The 18,575-nt window shown below is 42.0% G+C and overlaps 1 protein-coding gene across 5 annotated transcripts in view; it reads left to right on the top strand.

Moving 5' to 3' along the window:
• Window positions 1-18,575, top strand: part of LOC120716467 (junctional adhesion molecule B-like) — a 204,853-nt gene that overhangs the window by 104,488 nt on the left and 81,790 nt on the right. For 3 of the 5 annotated variants that reach the window (XM_040004005.1, XM_040004002.1, XM_040004003.1), the window contains exons 1-2: window positions 7,917-8,853; window positions 9,963-10,319. The exons of 1 other annotated variant lie outside the window; for it this stretch is intronic. In XM_040004005.1, coding sequence (XP_039859939.1) covers window positions 8,487-8,853; window positions 9,963-10,319 — 724 coding nt within the window. In that variant the 5' untranslated portion in view covers window positions 7,917-8,486. One more of the 5 variants, XM_040004004.1, reaches the window with a different exon arrangement.

Genomic DNA, 18,575 nt, shown 5'->3' with positions numbered 1-18,575 from the left:
AAAGCAAGCAGAAGAGAACAAGAGTAATAGAATAAACAACATCACAATGATATATGGGAATATGACAGTAAATACTAAATGTTAAACATTATTGTGCAGCACATAAGATCAACAGAACACAGTGTGCTTTGAGGTAGGAGCCAAAAAGGGTGTAGTTTGTGGGTGTGATCACCCGTGTGTACACCTGTGAGCATGGACGCGCTTGTTTTTTGTTTTTTTTAAAAGGTTCCTTCATGTAATAATCTGCTAGAGGGTGTGGGGGGGCCACAGCCCTGTCCTCCAGGGCGTGAAGCAGGTGTGGAGAAGATCAAGACTCCAGACATCCAGAGGCCCCCAGAACGCAAGAGACCAAGGAAGACCAACAGAGGGGCAGCTGCGCCACTGTCCCGGAAAGAGCTGAGGAGAGTCCCAGATGAGGGCTCACTCAGCAGCCGCGGAGCAGAAGCCAGGGGGAGTTGCAGTGACGCGCCCGTGAGCTCCGCCGGCAGCCAGCTGCGCCTGAGTGACCGAGCCCCAGGCCGAGAGGCCGGGGGCACCCCACCTCCGAAGTGGCCCGAGCGAGCCCCAGGCTCCAGGCCCCGATAAGCGGCCGCCAAGGAGTGAGCCGGTGTGTACCTGGACGCCCACCCCGGACACAAAGAACCACCAACGCACCGATGTCTGAGGGGGTCCGCCACTGGCAGGGGAAGTGGTGGTAGGGGGAGATAGGCCTCCAAACCTTGGAGGGCCTGAGATGTCCCCAGAGAGGTGGCGCCTGACACCCAACCTGACATATAGACACAGACATACAGGCACACACAGATACAAACATCCATTTCCACCCTCATGCTCTCACATGAAATTACTCAACACTCAACCAACGTGGAGACAGACATAAAGAGACGCTGTACACACGATCACACTCCCCAAGCGTACTCTACAAACCGGGTCTAGGTGCCCCTGCCCCTGGAGGGGGGAACTGCACCCAGACCCAGGTGGTGTTTCCCTTTTCCCTGCGGTGGGGGGAGGCAGACCGCCCCGACTCCGCAGCAGCAGGAAGGCTCCACACTCCAGACCGCAGTCGGACGGCCAACTCCTCCTCCTAGCCCCCCTGCTCCAGCAGGTCGCAGAGAACGGGGGTGAGAGAAGACTCCAAACCTCCCTCCACCCGCTCATTGTAATGTTGATGCATGTGTGTTCTAAGGTGCATTTAAAACCCAGGAGGGCATGGAGCTACCTGCCAGAGAGCAGCAGGTAAGCGCATGGTCCCTCCTGCTAGCCCTCAATGTCTACGTGTATTTAAAATTGAGAGGTGGGCAACGATGCCAGGGGTGGGGTGTACACCCTGATGGTACTTTGGACTCCGTGTATCGTGCCCACCCCCAAGATCCTATATGTATGTGTAATGAGAGTGTGAGTAATGTGAATGTCTAAGTTGTGGGATAAAATTGAGGCAGAGGCAGCCAGAAGGGGACAGAGGGGGGGGTAGCCTCCTCTGCACCCTGGTGACATACCCCTACTCCAAGGCCCTGCATGTGTGGGTGGTTGTGGTGGAGCGGGAAGAGGGAGGCAGCTGGAGATGGGGAGGGAAGGAAGGGAGGGGCAAGTGACCCCTCCCTGGGGCCAGCTCCCCCGCTGACCCCAGTAGGCACCCCCATACTCCGCGACCCGCCAGGGAAAGGGGGCCCAGGCCCATCCAGACCGGGGCCCAGCGCAGCAGCGCCGCCCGGCCCCACAGAGCCCGGGACAGTCCACCCAACCCCACCACAGAGAAAACTGCACCCACCCCACCATCCACTCATCTTCCAGACTACATAAGACAATAAACACCCAGGCTGAGATCTTCCTCCACCTCTCCTGTATCTCCCCCTCCTGCAGAGGGAGCTCCTGAGGAGAGGAAAGCTCCTGCAAGATGTGACAATCTCCCCCACCAGTTGAAGAGCCCCCCAGGTGGCTCGACGCACCGGCGGCACCCTGCTCCAGTTGCTGGGCCCCCATGCACCCACCCGCCCACAACCCCGGCAACACACCAACCAGGACCCAAGCCCCCGAGGCCCGGTCCGGGTCCCAGCCCAGAGACGGAGCGCCCCCAGAACCTCACGCCCATCCCGGACCCACCCAGGGCCAGCCAGGCTACCAGGTCAGTAACCCACGTCCGTCAGCACAGACCCTCCCCTAGCCCCGCTGCACGCAGCCGCGAGGAAACAGTCACCGGAGAGCCAACAGAGCCCCTAACCGGACATGACCGCTACCCCGGGTTGAGCCCCCCAAGGAAGATGCCTCCGGGGAACCCCCCGACGCCCCAAGCATGTCCCTACCCCCACACCAATCACAACAGTGAAGGCGGGACCAAACTATGACCCCCCACCCCCACTAGGTGATGGAGCTGATCAAAGGAGCCCAGAGCAATTGATCTGATGTGGTGGCAGAGGCTGTATCAAGACTAATGTAATCTAATAGATAATTTCTATATTGGTTAGAATTAAGATTATTTTTATTTTTCCAGTTCATGAGGACTGTTTTCTTGGCTATGCATAGGGCAGTGAAAACCATATGGGCGATATTCTTTTCTGAAGTGACATTATCTAAGCTGCCCAACAAACACACTAAGGGGGAAGTTGGAATGTTACATTTCAGACACTTCGATAAGTCTTCACATATCTCGCGCCAAAACTTCTGAACTGGTGGACAGAACCAAAGAGCATGGATATAATTGTCCGGTGAATTGGTTTGGCAGTGTGAGCAGTTGTTGGTAAAGTGAGTGATATTTTTGATTTTATGTGATCTATCTGGACTGACTGCAGCTGAGATCAGGGCTGGACTGGGACAAAAAATCGGCCCGGGCATTTTGACTAGAGACCGGCCCACCAGGTATTATAGGAAAAACCATAAAGCCTTTGAATGAAAACAAACGCTGTTGTCACAGTGATGTACACTGTCTTGTTGGTGTATATGTATCAATCCAATAAACTTAAACCTACACCATCCTCCCTATTCTGGTATTCTAAACAGTACCTGAAAGTAGACTGCTTGGTCGAGTTAACCTCCTGAACTATCTACAACACATGGTGAAAACCTGAAATTAAGACAGAGAAGACTAGAGGTGAGACATGATCATTACTGATTACTGATGACAGATTTACATATATTTTCATAAACCATTCATTTGCCACATCAATAAACAGCATGGCATGGCACAATATTTTTTCTAACATGGCAAACTTTAAAAAGTGAAAGGAGACAGAAAGACAGCTGAGAAAGAATAAAACTTAATTGACTTTTTGATGACATTTTACACACAGTAGTGGTACAGTATCTAGAAAATGTGGGAAAATGCTGGCATCATAAACAGTACTTACTTCTGAAGAAATTATGATTGGACCCTAAAAAAAATACTATGTACAATAATGGATTTCTATACATTTTACATCAGATGAAAACGTTTGTTGTAAGATTCAGATAATTATTTGTTAAAAGCTAGATATTTTAAATGAGAATAAGAAAGAAAAGTATTTCTTTGTGCCCCCCTTTCAATGTTAATGTTATTATAAGTTATTGTAACTGACTGTAAAAAGTCAGCATAACGAAAATAAACTCCACCTAAAATTGGTTATATCTGACCCAGATAGACTGCAGTCATAACTTCTTACCTGAAGTTCAGTTCACCGCCTCGGGTCTCTGCTCCTCCTGCCTTTCCGTCATCCACCTGCCAGCGTGTTGCATCTGCTGGCCTCCACCACTTGCTAATGTTACTGAATCTGTGGAAGCTCCGCAATAGCCACCACCAAACAACTGAGTTATTTTTACAAATCTCCCTTCATCTGGCCAATCCACCACCTTTCAGTGTTTATACCGTTACGGGAAAAAAAAAACCATCGGCCCATAAAAACGAAAAATCACCATCGGCCCATAGGGCAAGATGGCCATCGGGCATACCAGGCAAATGCCCGGTATGCCCGATGGCCAGTCCAGCTATGCTCATCAGCTGTTTTTTCTTTTACTCTAAATTGAAACTGGCTGAGCAGCCACATTTCCCACATGGTCATATGAGTCTTCCCAGTTTCCCCAGAATGCACTGTTTTAATCTGCATTTCTTTCTATTCCTCACAGATGATATTGTGATAAAGATCTTGTCTCTAGATATTGACAGCTGCAGTAGGTGCTGTAAAATGTATTAATTTAGTAAAAGTGACATGTGTGTTTTAGCCTTGAAGATTTCATATGTTATGAAGTTATGAGGGAACAATGTGCCAGAGACAGACGACACCAGAGTCAAGTTTGTTGGTTTTAAACAGACTAAGTGTTTTATTTACATTTTGTCTTCATAAACTATTTCTTCATGTTGTTTGAGCGATCAGACCTGCTGGAGTTATGATCAATGTTTTTTTAACTTTTCAATTTTAATATATATTTTTGAACTTTCATTTTCTCCTATGTTTTTTGTATTGTGTAAAGGATTAACAAAAAACCTATTTGTTTGTCAAATATCTGTATTTATTTAGCATGATATTCTAATATAGCAGGAGTGGGCAGGAACAAGCTATGGCGTGATAGAGGTGAAGGGCTTGTTGTTTTAAGTGGATCATTTTTCCATCCTGATGATCAGAAGAGTGTTTGAGGGTTTCAGTGATCCTTCAGAACAACAGTAAGTGTTAAAAAATGATGTTTTTCAGCCTTTTCTGTAATCTACATCAGTGGTCCCCAACCTTTTTTGTTGAAAGTATGGCAGATAAATACAACAAAATAAAATGATACGACCAAGACAAAAACTGGTATTTTGTAAATATAATCCTAAACGCAAATTCACTGTGTAATTGTGTAACTTTATTAGCAGCATTCTCCTGAAATGCGCCAACAACACTGAGAGTAACATCCTCCTCTCTGCCCCTTAATGTTTTCTGGTCGCTATGATAATGTGTAAATATTTCTTTCAAAAAAAGACACAAAACTACAACACAAGATGAGGCCCAGGGAAACCAAGTTAACGATAAAAAACTATGTTTATTGTGTTTATAGAGTTGCAAGCCTCAACTCATGCAACCCGGTACCAAACGACTCATGGACCGTCCTGTACTCTGAATACAGTCATGTGATTTCCAGGAAGTGCTGCAGCAGCTGCATGCACTGATGTTTCATAGGAAAGTCCAAACAGCCTCACTGGTTCTCCATAAAGAACAAAGATTTGCTCTCTGTGGCTCCAACACAACTTAAAGACAATCAAAGGTGGACAAAGTTCTCAGGAACAGCTGTGGTTTGATGGAGGCTACAGCTAAATGCTGCCTCCTCCATCATTCACCTCTTTTATTATGACACATTTATGTGTAGTTATTACTTCCTCTTTCTTCAACACTTATGGGAAAGTCAAACAAGTAGCTCAAAGTTACTTCTCGTAATCAGTGACTTCATTTGAACCTTGAATTTAATCTTAGTTAGATTTATGAAACTCAGATTCTCAGATTAGACATACCAACTCCAAACAAAGTAGATTATCACAACCAGATAACAGAGAAATGTCTGCTTTGCTCTGATCAGTGTTGCTGTTTGTCGGTGTGTTTGGGTTTGTGTCTGCAGGTGAACTGTTAAAAACCAAACAGTGTTTGTTTCTGTTAAATAGAATCAGCCTGGTTTACAAGTTCATGTTTCTCCAATAAATCACAAATATACATTTTTTGTTTCAAAAGTTTTTCCATCAGAAAGGTGTGGAGGTTTAACAGTTTATGTTTCAGTCTGACATCGTGGTCATGCTGTCTCATTAATGTCCACAAAGATAATTTAGAAGGTTTCTAACTATTAAAGTAATTCACTTTTAATTTTATACAAATACATTGTTTTTCTTTTCATAGGTGATTATAGTCCTTAACATGGACCATAAATTCATACAAAAATGCTTTATTATGAAAGAGTAATGGTATAAAATGTATACATAATATATACAGGGTGGGCCATTTATATGGATACACCGTAATAACACGGGAATGGTTGGTGATATTAAAGTCCTGTTTGTGGCACATTAGTATACGTGAGGGGGCAAACTCCTCAAGATGGGTGGTGACCATGGTGGCCATTTAGAAGTCGGCCATCTTGGATACAACTTTTGTTTTTTCAATAGGAAGAGGGCCATGTGACACATCAAACTTATTGGTAATGTCTGAGCACTGAGTGATGGGATATGTAGCAATCAAACCATGCACCAAAACAAGCCTATACAAATTGCAGGAAATTACCACAAGAACATGTCATAAAAAGACAGAATGGAGGGAGATGTAAAGTCCCAGGATGTAATGGTACTCCAAATGTCAAACAACAGAAATGTGATGTCCACTTCTGATTCATAAAGTTTCACACATTCAGACACACAAAAACACAGAGACAAACACGATCACACATACAGACCCTTGCATCGTGCATGATGTTGCACACAACCTGTGCCCACCTGATCCCAAAGTATCCTTGGGCAAGATACTGAACTCAAGTTGCTCCTGAAGTGTTTCTCAGAGTGTGAATGTTAGATGGAAAACATGTATAAAAGGTGCTTGTGTGAATGAGGCATGTTGCATTAAGCGCTTTGATGCTCAAGTACAATATAAAAGTGCTCTATATAAAACAGTCAATTTACCATTTATTTAATGGTAATTGAATAAATAATTACCATTAAATAAATACATTTAATTTATTTTATTAAAAACTTCTATGAAAATCAACGTGATGTTTTTTTTTTTTAAAAATTACAATTTTCAATCAATTAGTTGTTTCTTTCATAAAAGTTCTGAATTAGAAAACTGTGACATTTTGGGAGCCGCATACTGCACATTTATTTATTGCAAATATATTGATTCAAATATAAAGCAGGAGCTCCAAACTCCAAGAAAGTACAGTGAAATATTTTTTTCTCTAAAAAACTTTAATTCATGCCAATGAGGATTAAACTCTTTAAACTCTTTAGACTCTTTCAGTCTGTTAGACTGGGCACAGCTAACCACAGGTATGTTATGAAGCTCTGAAATGACTTTACATCCAAAAGAGACGAGAACAAAACAACAGAAAAAAAATGGAGCTCCAAGTTCAAATACAGCTGATGAATGTGCTGAACACCAAAGAGGAAACCTGATATGATTCACACACAGACACATGATTCTACTGCTGAACCAGTCTGACCAGAATACTGAGACACAATCTTCCATCAATTCCATGAGCACAAAACAAGAACAGGACAGGAAATAAAAGGTGGGCTTAGAATAAAAGCAGATAGAAACAGTAACAGATGCATCTGTTGTTTGTCAGTAAATGTGAGCGACACTCTGACAGGCTGTAACTTGTGCTGGACAGTCTCCTGTCCCACATGGTGATACGCTGAATTATCAGAGCACAGATCAAACATCCAGAGCACCTCTGCTTGTTCCTGTTTCTACATCACAGACATGAACCTGCTGAAGTTTACTCACATTATTATACATCATACTGATCCTCACACACTGACAGAAATCACGTTCTGTCTTCAGACTGTGACAGGTGGAGTGGGTTTCCAGCCCCCACCCGTGTGTACTTCAAGGACCTGAAAATATTTGTTGTATTTCAGGGTTTCATTAAGTTATTTGACAGAAAGATCAGCTGACTGTGAGGGCTCAGAGTCAGCTGTGACTTTGTTTTTGTGATATTTGTTTGTCAAATATGTGAACTCACAGCTGATAGGTGGAGAGGAATGTGGTTGCTAAGGTGACGCTGTGGGCGCTGATGTCACAGATCTGAGGTGTGTCTGTTTAAAAACAGCTGACAAGGAAGCACAGCTCAGTTTGTTCTCTAGATGTTTAGTACAGAGGTCAATTTTTATTTATTTTATTTTTTTTGCCCTTTATGTTTTTAAAATATTTTGATAATTTTTTTTTTCAATCATGATGATCAGAAAAGACTTTGAGGATTTCTTCAGAAGAACAGTAAGTGTTTTATAATTCTATTTTTGAGTGTTTTGAACAAAGATGGACAAAGTTCTTCAGATCAGCTGTGGTTTTATGGTGGCTACAGCTAAATGCTGCCTCCTCCATAGTACAATTTACATTTTTATACAGTGACATTATGTTGAAGTCCTTCGGCTGATGATGGTCTTTAGTATGTAGCTGATGGTTGATGATGAGAGAGGTGATGTTTGTGTTGTTCTGTGGAGATCATTCAAGAACTGAACCTGTTAAACACTCAGACCTGCTTTAGATTTATTATTTATTATTTAAATTATATTATTTAGATTTGAAAACAGCCTTTGAATAGCTTTATATAACCACTATGCGTGAAAGGGTTAATCTCACGTAGCGTTAACGTCATATTCTGTTGCTGACTGAAAAAAACAACAGACTCAGAGATTTAGAACAAAGTAGATCATCACAGGTAGATAACAGACAGATGTCCGATTTACTCTGATCAGTTTTTGCTGTTTGTTGGTATTTTTGTGTTTGTGTCAGCAGGAGAGATTTAACTGTTAAAAACCAAACCGTGTTTTTCTCTGTGAAAGATTTATTATGTCTCAAAGAAATCATTACATTAAATTTCAGCGCTTTTCTTATGACGCACTTTATGGTCGTCCTACAGTCCAACCTACCAAACGTCACTTTAACGCGACTTCCCTAAGACACATCGGAAGTGTGGAATTTGAACGAGTGGCTGAAAGACAAAACTTTCAGCATTGTTTAAACCTTAAATTTAACCTCGTGCAGTCAAGTGTTAATCTTAAGGTCTATTATGCACTGAAAAAAACCAACAGACTCAGACTTTTAGAACAAACTAAGAGTCAGATCAGCAGAAACAAAAACACGGAAATGTCTCCTGTAACTACGTCGCTCTGCTCGACTTTGCTGTTTGTCGGTGTCTTTGTGTTTGTCCCTGCAGGTGAGGTTTATAAACCAAAGGGTGTTTCTCTCTGAGATGAAGAGGAATAAACATCAGTCTGGTTTACCTGGTACTTCCCAAATAATTAGTTTCATATTTAATCAGTTTGTCTGCTTTTGTGAAGACATCAGCACAGAGACAAAGAAGTGTGTCAGTGTGATGTGTTGTAGTTTCAGGAGTCAGTATACAGCCAGGGACGGATCTACACAGGTGGCATGTGCCACCAAAAATGGTTATCTTGCCACACCTTGTGCCATAGTAGTTTTATTATGCTGATTGGATGCTGTCATTTACCTACTGGGGCGATCGTGGCTCAAAAGTTGGGCGTTCGTCTTGTAATCAGAAAGTTGCTGGTTCGAGCCCCGGCTCTGACAGTCCCGGTCGTTGTGTCCTTGGGCAAGACACTTCACCCGTTGCCTACTGGTGGTGGTCAGAGGGCCCAGTGGCACCAGTGTCGGGCAGCTGTGGCTACAATGTAGTTGCCATCACCGATGTGTGGATGATTGTATATAGTGTAAAGTGCTTTGGGATCCTTGGGGACTAGTAAAGCGCTATACAAATGCATTTACCATGTGACATTTTTTTTTATTTAAATGAGCTAGCATCAACACTTTGAACCTACTATTAATGCTATTTAAAGATTTTTGCCACCCAAAACACGTCGATCAGCCCTGTATGCAACACAGCTGTAGCTACAACGCTGAGCTCCAAAGCAGCATGCAGAGACTCACAGTGTCTTATAATGAGAGGCTGCTTTCTCTCACACATTATGTTCACTTATTATCAGGACATGTTTCACTGTATAAATGTGTATATTTCATCCTCTTGGCTTTGGTCTCAGCAGGAATATATTAAGGTCTAAATCTAAATCTCTGTCAAAGAGAGAGTGAAAGATAGAAATAGATAATAAAATAAAACAGTGAAAAAGAGGGAGAGAACATAAAGAATTGCTCTTTGTAGGTGTTCTGGTTTTGCTTGACAGACCTTCATCAACAATAAGAGAAATATGTTTTTGTATATTAGCCTCAAAGTATTATGTTTGTAATGTATTGTGATACTGCAATGATAGCAAAAAATAATGTGTATGTGTACTTTTTTTCCTCTTTCAGACAAGAAAACCATCACAGCTGAGTCTGGACAGAGCATCACTCTGCCATGTCGAGCTCCAAACAACAACATCTTAGCTGTAGAGTGGAGCAGAGCCAACCTGGGAGATGAATATGTGCTTTTGTACAGGGATGGCCGATTTGAACCAGACGAACAGCATCCATCTTTTAAGAACCGGGTGGATCTGCAGGACAGACAGATGAAGGATGGAGACGTGTCTTTGATCCTGAACAATGTGACGACTAATGACACTGGAACATACGAGTGTCGTGTCAAGACAGGAAATAATCGCAGGAAAAGAGCAAATCTCAGTGGTGACCCCATCAGCATCATCAACCTTCATGTTGTTGTTCCTCCAGGTGAGTGAGTAGAGTTGAGTGTGTGTGTGATCAGAGGTGAAGCTGCTTCCTGGTTGTTGATGTTTGTTTCTAAAGATGTTGTTGATGAGACTTTGTAGGAAGCAGCTGGTCTGAGTGATGTGATCAGAGTGCAGTAGATAATGTCTGACAGCAGTTTGAAGAGGAAATGGATTCTGTTCTGTTCTTCACTCATCACCTACCTGACAGCTGACACCTCACACCTGTTTCTCACCTGCAGGTCAGCCAGGAGGACACACAGAGGATGGATCTGTTGGACTGAAAGTTGGTCTGAGTGTTCCCATTGTGCTTATTGTTGCTGGATTATTGATCAACTGAAAACATAAACAACAACAGTGTCCGGATTCATACCAGCCCTTCCTGAAGTGCAGTAGAACTTAAATGTCTCAGAGCTTTTTACATAAGAATGCTGTTTAATGGCAGCTTGCATCATTATGGCAAAAAAGCAGAAGTGAATCTTACTGAAGAAAGTAAAACAATAGATTCCAAGTAGAAAATCAAAAGAGCTGCTTCATTTCACAGGCAATAGTTAAATAAAAAGCTAACCGTCCCTCAAGTAAAAAGGAAAAAAAAAACAGACATTCAACAGAAGAAAAAAGGTGGAGCACCAGGACCAGCAAATCCATCAACTGAAAATTGGAAACCAGAATTATTTAAAATTATATATTCTCAACCATCTGTGGGAGATTCCCAGGAAATTAATCAAGGACATTTTTAATCTGCAGGGTGAGAAGTTTATGGAATAAGAGAAAAGATAGAGAATAATGAAAATGTGTTGACAAGATGTTATCGCCTACACTTTACTGTTAGCATTTCATGTTCTTTACATCTATTGTTATCAATTTACTGCTAACACTGAGCAAATATGGCTTCTGATCTCAAATTCAAATTCAAATTCAAATTTTATTTGTCACGTACACAGTCATACACAGTACGATATGCAGTGAAATGCTTGGACAACTGCTCGTGACCCAAAGAAAACAAAAAAAGGAAAGGCTATGAATAAGATAGGAAATAAATATGAAAAATTAAAAAGAAAAATTAAAAAGGGTAAATTTAACTAGGAAGGAATAAAATATAAATTAAGGTTAAAAATGAAATAACTGTACAACACAAATTAGAATGAAGGGTAAATTTTAACGGGGAAGAACTAAGATAAAATATATAAAATTAAGTTGAAAATAAAATAACTGTACAACAAAATACACAATACACAATATAGAACTATATAAGAATGTATGAAGAAATCTAAAATATAAACTTTAAATAAATATAAAGATCTATTGTAATGTTGTACATTATTATTAGTAGTAGTAGTTTTGGTGATGTGTGGTTTCAAACACACACAGTTCTTCATCATTTGATTGTATGTTTGGTCTCAGGCAGCTAAATTAGTTTGTAGAGAAAAAATTATCTGTGAGATTTGTGTTTGTGACGTTAGCATGTTCTACTCTTTACATTTGTGTGGAACACACATTAGCTCATATTTTCAAACAAAAGTTAATAAATCATCACATTTTAAATATTTGGGAGTATTTCCAAACAAAACATTCTGTTATATGATATAAAACTGTTATATAACTATTCCGTGTACGTTTCTCTCGAATAGGCATGAGCAGCAACATATTCTGTTTCTGACTCAATTTGTTTGAAGATAACTTTTATTTCCATTGATTTCAGCAATTTACTCTGTTCACAGTTTGCTTTCTGATCAGTATTCATGAGTTCAGTGAGAGCTCAGGTGTTTCCCCCCCACTGCAAAACTCTTTATAAATTTACATTTCAGTAGAGGACAATCTTCTGGATGGTTGTTACTTCAGTTTAAATATTTGAAGAGCTGGTTACATATTTTTTTATTTATTTTAAGCTTTTCATAAAAGTTTGCTAATAAAGTTCTACTATAAAAAACAGTACTGTGTCTTTGGTCATCTGTTTCTTCTGGCTGTTGAAGCAGATTTTCTCTGAGCAGAAATCAGCAAGAGTAAGACTCAAATAATCCTGACGCTGTCTCTGTCCTGGAGCAGATTGAGAGATCACAGTCAGATCTGAGTCTGTAACAAGGATGTTTCACTGTAAACGAATGAGTCCACCAGAGCAGGAACATGTCAGGAGTTTGTAAATTGGGTGGGCGGGCGTCAGACAAAGAACCACTCCGGCTATACCCGATGGTTTTCAACCACTGCAGGTAAAACACTTATGAAGGGTCCACCTCAGTGATTATAGCTCCTCCTGCAGCCTCCTCGCTCATTCATTTTTATGTCACAGGCAAAGAAGGCAGAAAGTACTTAAGGCAGAAAACCTAGTAAGAGTTTGATCCTTTTTAAAAGTGCAAGTGTAAAATGCATTTAAATTACTTTATAACAAAACAACCGTTGTATCATTACAATATCTCAAGTCCAGTTAAAGGTTTCTAGAACATTTTAAGAAACTAAATCAACAATAAATATAAACCGGAAAAATAAAACAGTAAATGAGGCTTTGATTACATAATAAAAGTCAGGACAGGAGTAAGGATAGTCATGTGACCTGTAGGCCGTTTCCTGATTAGCGGTCTTAAAAATAAATTCTTCTTTTTCTTGATTACATGTGTGGTCACATTTTTTTTTTTGATCATTTCTTGTTATTTTTGTGCCATCCTAAATTGTGCCACAAGGGGGCACCTCCTACCTATTGATCTCACACTACCTGTCAGTGATTCCACCTCATTTGTTTTTTTTGTTGTTGTGATCAAATATAACTGTTGGCAGCTCTCTTTTCAGGGGCCTGTTACATAATAATAATAAGTAGAAAAATAATTCACTTCAGTTAATCTCAGTATGTTTGTGTATTTGTATATAACGGAACCCAAAGATGCTCTCTCTCTTCCCCTTATTTATTCTTATTCTCCTCTGCTTTATAACACTGACTTTAGTAGCTTGTGGTTGGAGTTTACTGTTTTAGCTCATATCCCCCTCTCTCACTGAAGGTGATGTATGTTCATGTTTAATAGGTCTTTTTTTTTGCTTTGATTCAAAGGGGTTTGTCAGACAGTTTTTCAGAGAAGAGAGACATGTTTTGAGAGCATCATATATTTAGCCCTTTATGTACCCTCTTCTTTTACTGTTTTTTGTTTGTATAGAAAGTTTTTGATGTTTAATGTTTTAATTCAAAGTGTTTTATCAACAAAAAACTTTCTCACTTGCATGTTGTGTCTTTTTAAGGGTAAAAGATAAGTCACGTAAAAAAGGGGAAAAAGTGCTCAGAGGAAGAGGGCGGGCTTTACTTGGTGTCAGTGAGAGAAATGAAAAAAAGCTCAAATGAGTGAGAAGGACGATGAAGGAAACATCTGTGCTGTGTCTGCTCTGTAAGTAGAATCTCTGTGTTTGTTTGAATTCTTGTACTTTGACTGTCTGCTCTCCTGATAACTGATGATGGAGGAGAAGACATGAAAAACAAATCAGGCTGAATTCAAGTTCAAAACACCACGAGGACCAACTGCAGGTCTGAACTGACTCTTTATCTTTGCTCAGGAGTCGAGGAAACACAGCAGGCAGTGAAAAGATCAAATCATTCACTCATTATATCAACACAGCTGCACAGTGGACACATGATTTTAGTATATATACCTAAAAGGGCTGTAGTCTATTGAATAATAGTTTAAAAACAACATCAGAATCAGAATCAGAATGGGTTTTATTGCCAAATGTTGAGCAGGTTTACAACATTAGGAAATTGCTGCGGTGCTTCAGTGCAAACATACTGTCATAAATTGCGCTTAAATAGACATGAAAAAATAAAAGTAAGAATAAGAATTAAAAGTGCTACGTAGAAAGATATATACATGAGTGCAGGTGGTGATCAGTGCCAAACATGGAATGATGCAGTGAACACAGCGTAGGGTCATGTGTTAGTGGTGGGAACAGTCATACGGTTATTGTTCATGTGTCCGACAGCAGAGGGGAAGAAACTGTTCTTATGGCGAGAGGTTCTGGTGCGAATGGACCGGAGCCTCCTGCCTGAGGGGAGCAGGTCAAACAGACTGTGTCCAGGGTGAGAAGGGTCAGCTGAGATCCGAGCTGCACGCTGCAGTGTCCTGGAGGTGTACAGGTCCTGCAGAGATGGGAGTCTACAGCCAATCACCTTCTCAGCAGAGCGCACAACACGCTGCAGTCTCTGTTTGTCCCTGATAGTGGCTCCAGCGTACCACACGGTGATGGAGGAGGTGAGGATGGACTCGATGATTGCAGTGTAGAATTGCATCATCGTCCGTGTTGGCAGGTTGAATTTCTTCAGCTGCCTCAGGAAGTACATCCTCTGCTGGGCTTTCTTGATGACGGAGGTGATGGTAGGCTCCCACTTCAGGTCCTGAGTGATGGTGGTACCCAGGAAGCGGAATGAGTCCACAGAGGTGATGGGGGTGTCAGTCAGGATGATGGGGGGGAGTGGAGCTGTGTGCTTCCTGAAGTCCACAATAATCTCCACTGTCTTCTGGGCATTCAGCACCAGGTTGTTGTGGCTACACCAAGACACCAGACGTTCAACCTCCCTCCTGTAGGCAGACTCATCCCCGTCCGAGATGAGCCCAATAACGGTGGTGTCATCTGCAAACTTGATTAGCTTGACAGACTGGTGGGTGGAGGTGCAGCAGTTGGTGTACAGGGAGAAGAGCAGGGGAGAAAGAACACAGCCCTGAGGGGAGCCGGTGCTGATGGTCCGAGAGTCCGAGACATTCTTTCCCAGCCTCACATGCTGCTTCCTGTCTGTCAGGAAGTCAGTGATCCACCGGCAGATGGGATCAGGCACATTCATCTGGGAAAGCTTGTCTCAGAGATGGTCTGGAAGGATGGTGTTGAAGGCAGAGCTGAAGTCCACAAACAGGATCCTGGCGTAGGTTCCTGGGGAGTCCAGATGCTGCAGGATGAAGTGTAGGGCCATGTTGATGGCGTCATCTACAGACCTGTTGGCTCTGTATGCGAACTGCAGGGGGTCCAGGAGGGGGGCCGTGAGGGTCTTGAGATGGGAGAGAACTAGGCGCTCAAATGACTTCATGACCACAGATGTCAGAGCCACGGGTCTGTAGTCATTTAGTCCAGTGATCCTAGGTTTCTTGGGGACAGGGATTATGGTAGAGGACTTGAAGCAGGCAGGCACATGACATGCCTGCAGCGAGGAGTTGAAAATGCCAGAAAACACTGGGGCCAGCTCGTTTGCACAGTGTCTGGGGGTGGCAGGAGACACACCGTCTGGGCCGGGAGCTTTTCGAGCATTCAGACTCTTAAACTGCTTCCTCACACCTGCTTCATGAATATGAAGAGTTGTGGTGGGAGGAGGTGGTGTGAAATCCTCCTTGGTGTGGGGTGAGGAGGGGGGTGTTGTAGGTGAACAGTTTGAAGGTGGTGATGGCTCTATGGAGGGGGGAGAGGTGGGGGAATTAGTGTCCAAAGTGCCTCTATTGTTGGGGCCGTTGGAGGTGTGAAGGCTGCCTGATGGCTCGTCAAAACAGCAGTAAAAGTCGTTAAGGGTGTTGGCTAAGAGCAAGTCATCAGTGGAGTGGGGGGTTTTAGGCTTGTAGTTGGTGGAAAGGTGATATTCATAAAACCTTTCCACACAGAGCTATTTAGCTCACAGAGGTACACTGGTACTTCTGTTTGTGTTGAGTTGTTCTTTATGTTCACCTCAAATCAACCTGAGTGTCATTTCTCTTTAGTTCTGATCTCACTGCTGAGCTGCACAACAAACCAAGGTCAGTAACCTTCTTCTGTCACAGTTTAAACCTGAGAAATGCTCACTGATATGACCTGATTGGGTTCATGTTTTAATATGATGTAAACCTGATGGAATTAAGGACTATTCACCAATTGTTTGGTCAAAAGTTTAACAGATCATCAGTTTTTCATTGTAACCCTCACAGCTCATCTGACTGTGAGTCCCAGCAGCTCTCAGTTCTTTAAGGAAGTCTTTGTGTCTCTGAGCTGTGAGGAGGACGACAGCTCTGCTGGATGGACTCTGAGGAGAAACACAAGCAAACAACAGAGGACTCAGTGTGGAGATGTGTGGGGAAGAGGGACTGGTTCATCATGTAACATTAGTACACTATTCACTCAGGACAGTGGAGTTTACTGGTGTGAGTCCAGAGAGGGTCCCATCAGTAACATGGTTAACCTGACAGTCACTGGTAAGCTGAGTGTGTGGAGTTAGTGTTGATGAAGCTGTGTGTAAATGGATGAAATGCTGTAGTTTGTCTCTGTGTTGAGGTGGATCAGTGATCCTGCAGAGTCCTGTCCTCCCTGTGATGGAGGGAGATGACGTCACTCTGCTCTGTAAAACAAAGACCACTCCCTCCAACCTCCCAGCTGCTTTCTATAAAGATGGCTCCCTCATCAGGAAGCAGCCTACAGGTCACATGACCATCCAGCATGTTTCCAGGTCTGATGAAGGCCTCTACAAGTGTGACATCAGCGGTCATGGAGAGTCTCCATCCAGCTGGATCACTGTCACAGGTGACACACTCACCTGTCTGTGTTTCTGCAGCTTTCAACATTCACAATGTGACGACAACTTAATGACTGTGTTTGCTTTATTTTAGGGGAACACACCACCACACCTCCACCTACATCCACATCTCCTCCTGTTTCCACCTCCATCACTCTTCTTCCATCACCTTCTTCTCCTGTTCTCTCTGTGTTCTCATGTGTTGGATCAGTCTGTGTTGTGGTTCTACTGGTGTTACTGGTTCTGCTGGTGAGACGATGTGTCCAGAGGAAACCTGAAGGTGAGACTCAGACTTCCTGATCTTTCATGTCTGAGTTTGTTTAGTAGAATAAAGTTCACATTCATTATGATCACACCAACAACTTCCTGAAATGTTCATTTTGGATCATTTCTGCAGATCAAGAAGAAACTGGAGAAGATGACATCATCACTCATGTCATGTACAACATCATCAAAGCATCAAATTGTAAAGAACAGCTAATCAGACGAAGCAGAGGTAGTACTGTTTTTATTGTATATCATAACAAAGATGTTAAATTTGCTTCTAGAGGGACTCTGGTTCAGTTTTACAGTGTGGGAACATATAAAGAAAATAAAAATGAACAAATAAGGTCATAGGTTCATGAGGACTGTTGCTGACTTTGATGGATTATGAGGACACATAGCATGTGAGGGATGATCAGAAGTGTAAAAAATGTTTGATGTTCAAAATCTTAAATCATAATATTTAATGTTCACATTTGCATTTTTTAAATTTTTAATTTGTGTCCTTGATCTAAAATGTGATCATTTCAATCAGATGTAATCATGTGTGTTCAACTCTGTACTTACTGAGTGTTATTCACTGTGAGCTGGACTGTGTGTTTGTGGTCTGTGGTTAACTGAAGCTAACAGCTCTGCAGTCGTCCAGCATCCTGTTTCTGATAGAAAGAAAACACTTCAGCTGCAGGTGTTTCAACGCAGTGCTGTTCATTTTTAAAAATCAGGAAGGAACATGGAGACATCATCTGGAAAAGCATTTCAATAAAATCTAATTTTGAGGTTTCTGTAACATCCTGACATGTTGAACATTCATCCCTTTGATGATGATACCAGTTAACTGTAGTTGTAGCCTGCAGCTGGGGAGACGTCTTACCGCAGTCTTTTCCAAATTGACCAATAGCTGAGTTTCTGTTGTGAGAACTTGTTTGCTCTGTGGTTAAAGGTGTTAGATTGCACTGAAAAACGATGGCAGTTTTGTGGTCGTCCACCTTGTTTTTCACATAAACTCCCCCTCAGTTCTTTGTAGTCAATTTGGTTTTACAGCAGAGGTGTTAAGAAGTCTGTGAAAAGGTGTTGTTGTTTATAATGATCATCACAGATTCCCTTTATAATGGAAGATTACATACAATAACCATGTTTTTCTATATAGCTGTACTGTTGCTGTTTTACCTTGAGTAACTTTAATGTGCTTTATTCTGCAGACGCTGATCGAGCTGCAGTTTCTCCATCTATAAGAACTGAAGATGTCATGAAACAAACAATCAGACCAAGGAGACCCAGGTACAGCTGCTCTTTATCTTTTACTGTGGAAACAGAAAAGCTAACTGCTGATCAGTGGAACAATTTTCCTAAAAGTTGCAACTATATGCTACAGTTTGTATGTTTCATACACCTTGAAAGCTGTTTGCTGAGACCAGTTACAAGTCCAAACAGCTCTGCTGCTGCTGCTTTGTTCACAGACACACTATGTTATATTGATCTTATTGGTTCTTCAGCATTAATCAT

This window comes from Simochromis diagramma, unplaced genomic scaffold, assembly GCF_900408965.1.
Source record: "Simochromis diagramma unplaced genomic scaffold, fSimDia1.1 OVJJ01000776.1, whole genome shotgun sequence".
In the NCBI taxonomy this organism is placed as follows: Eukaryota; Metazoa; Chordata; class Actinopteri; order Cichliformes; family Cichlidae; genus Simochromis; species Simochromis diagramma.
This window is presented reverse-complemented; position numbering and strand designations above follow the sequence as displayed.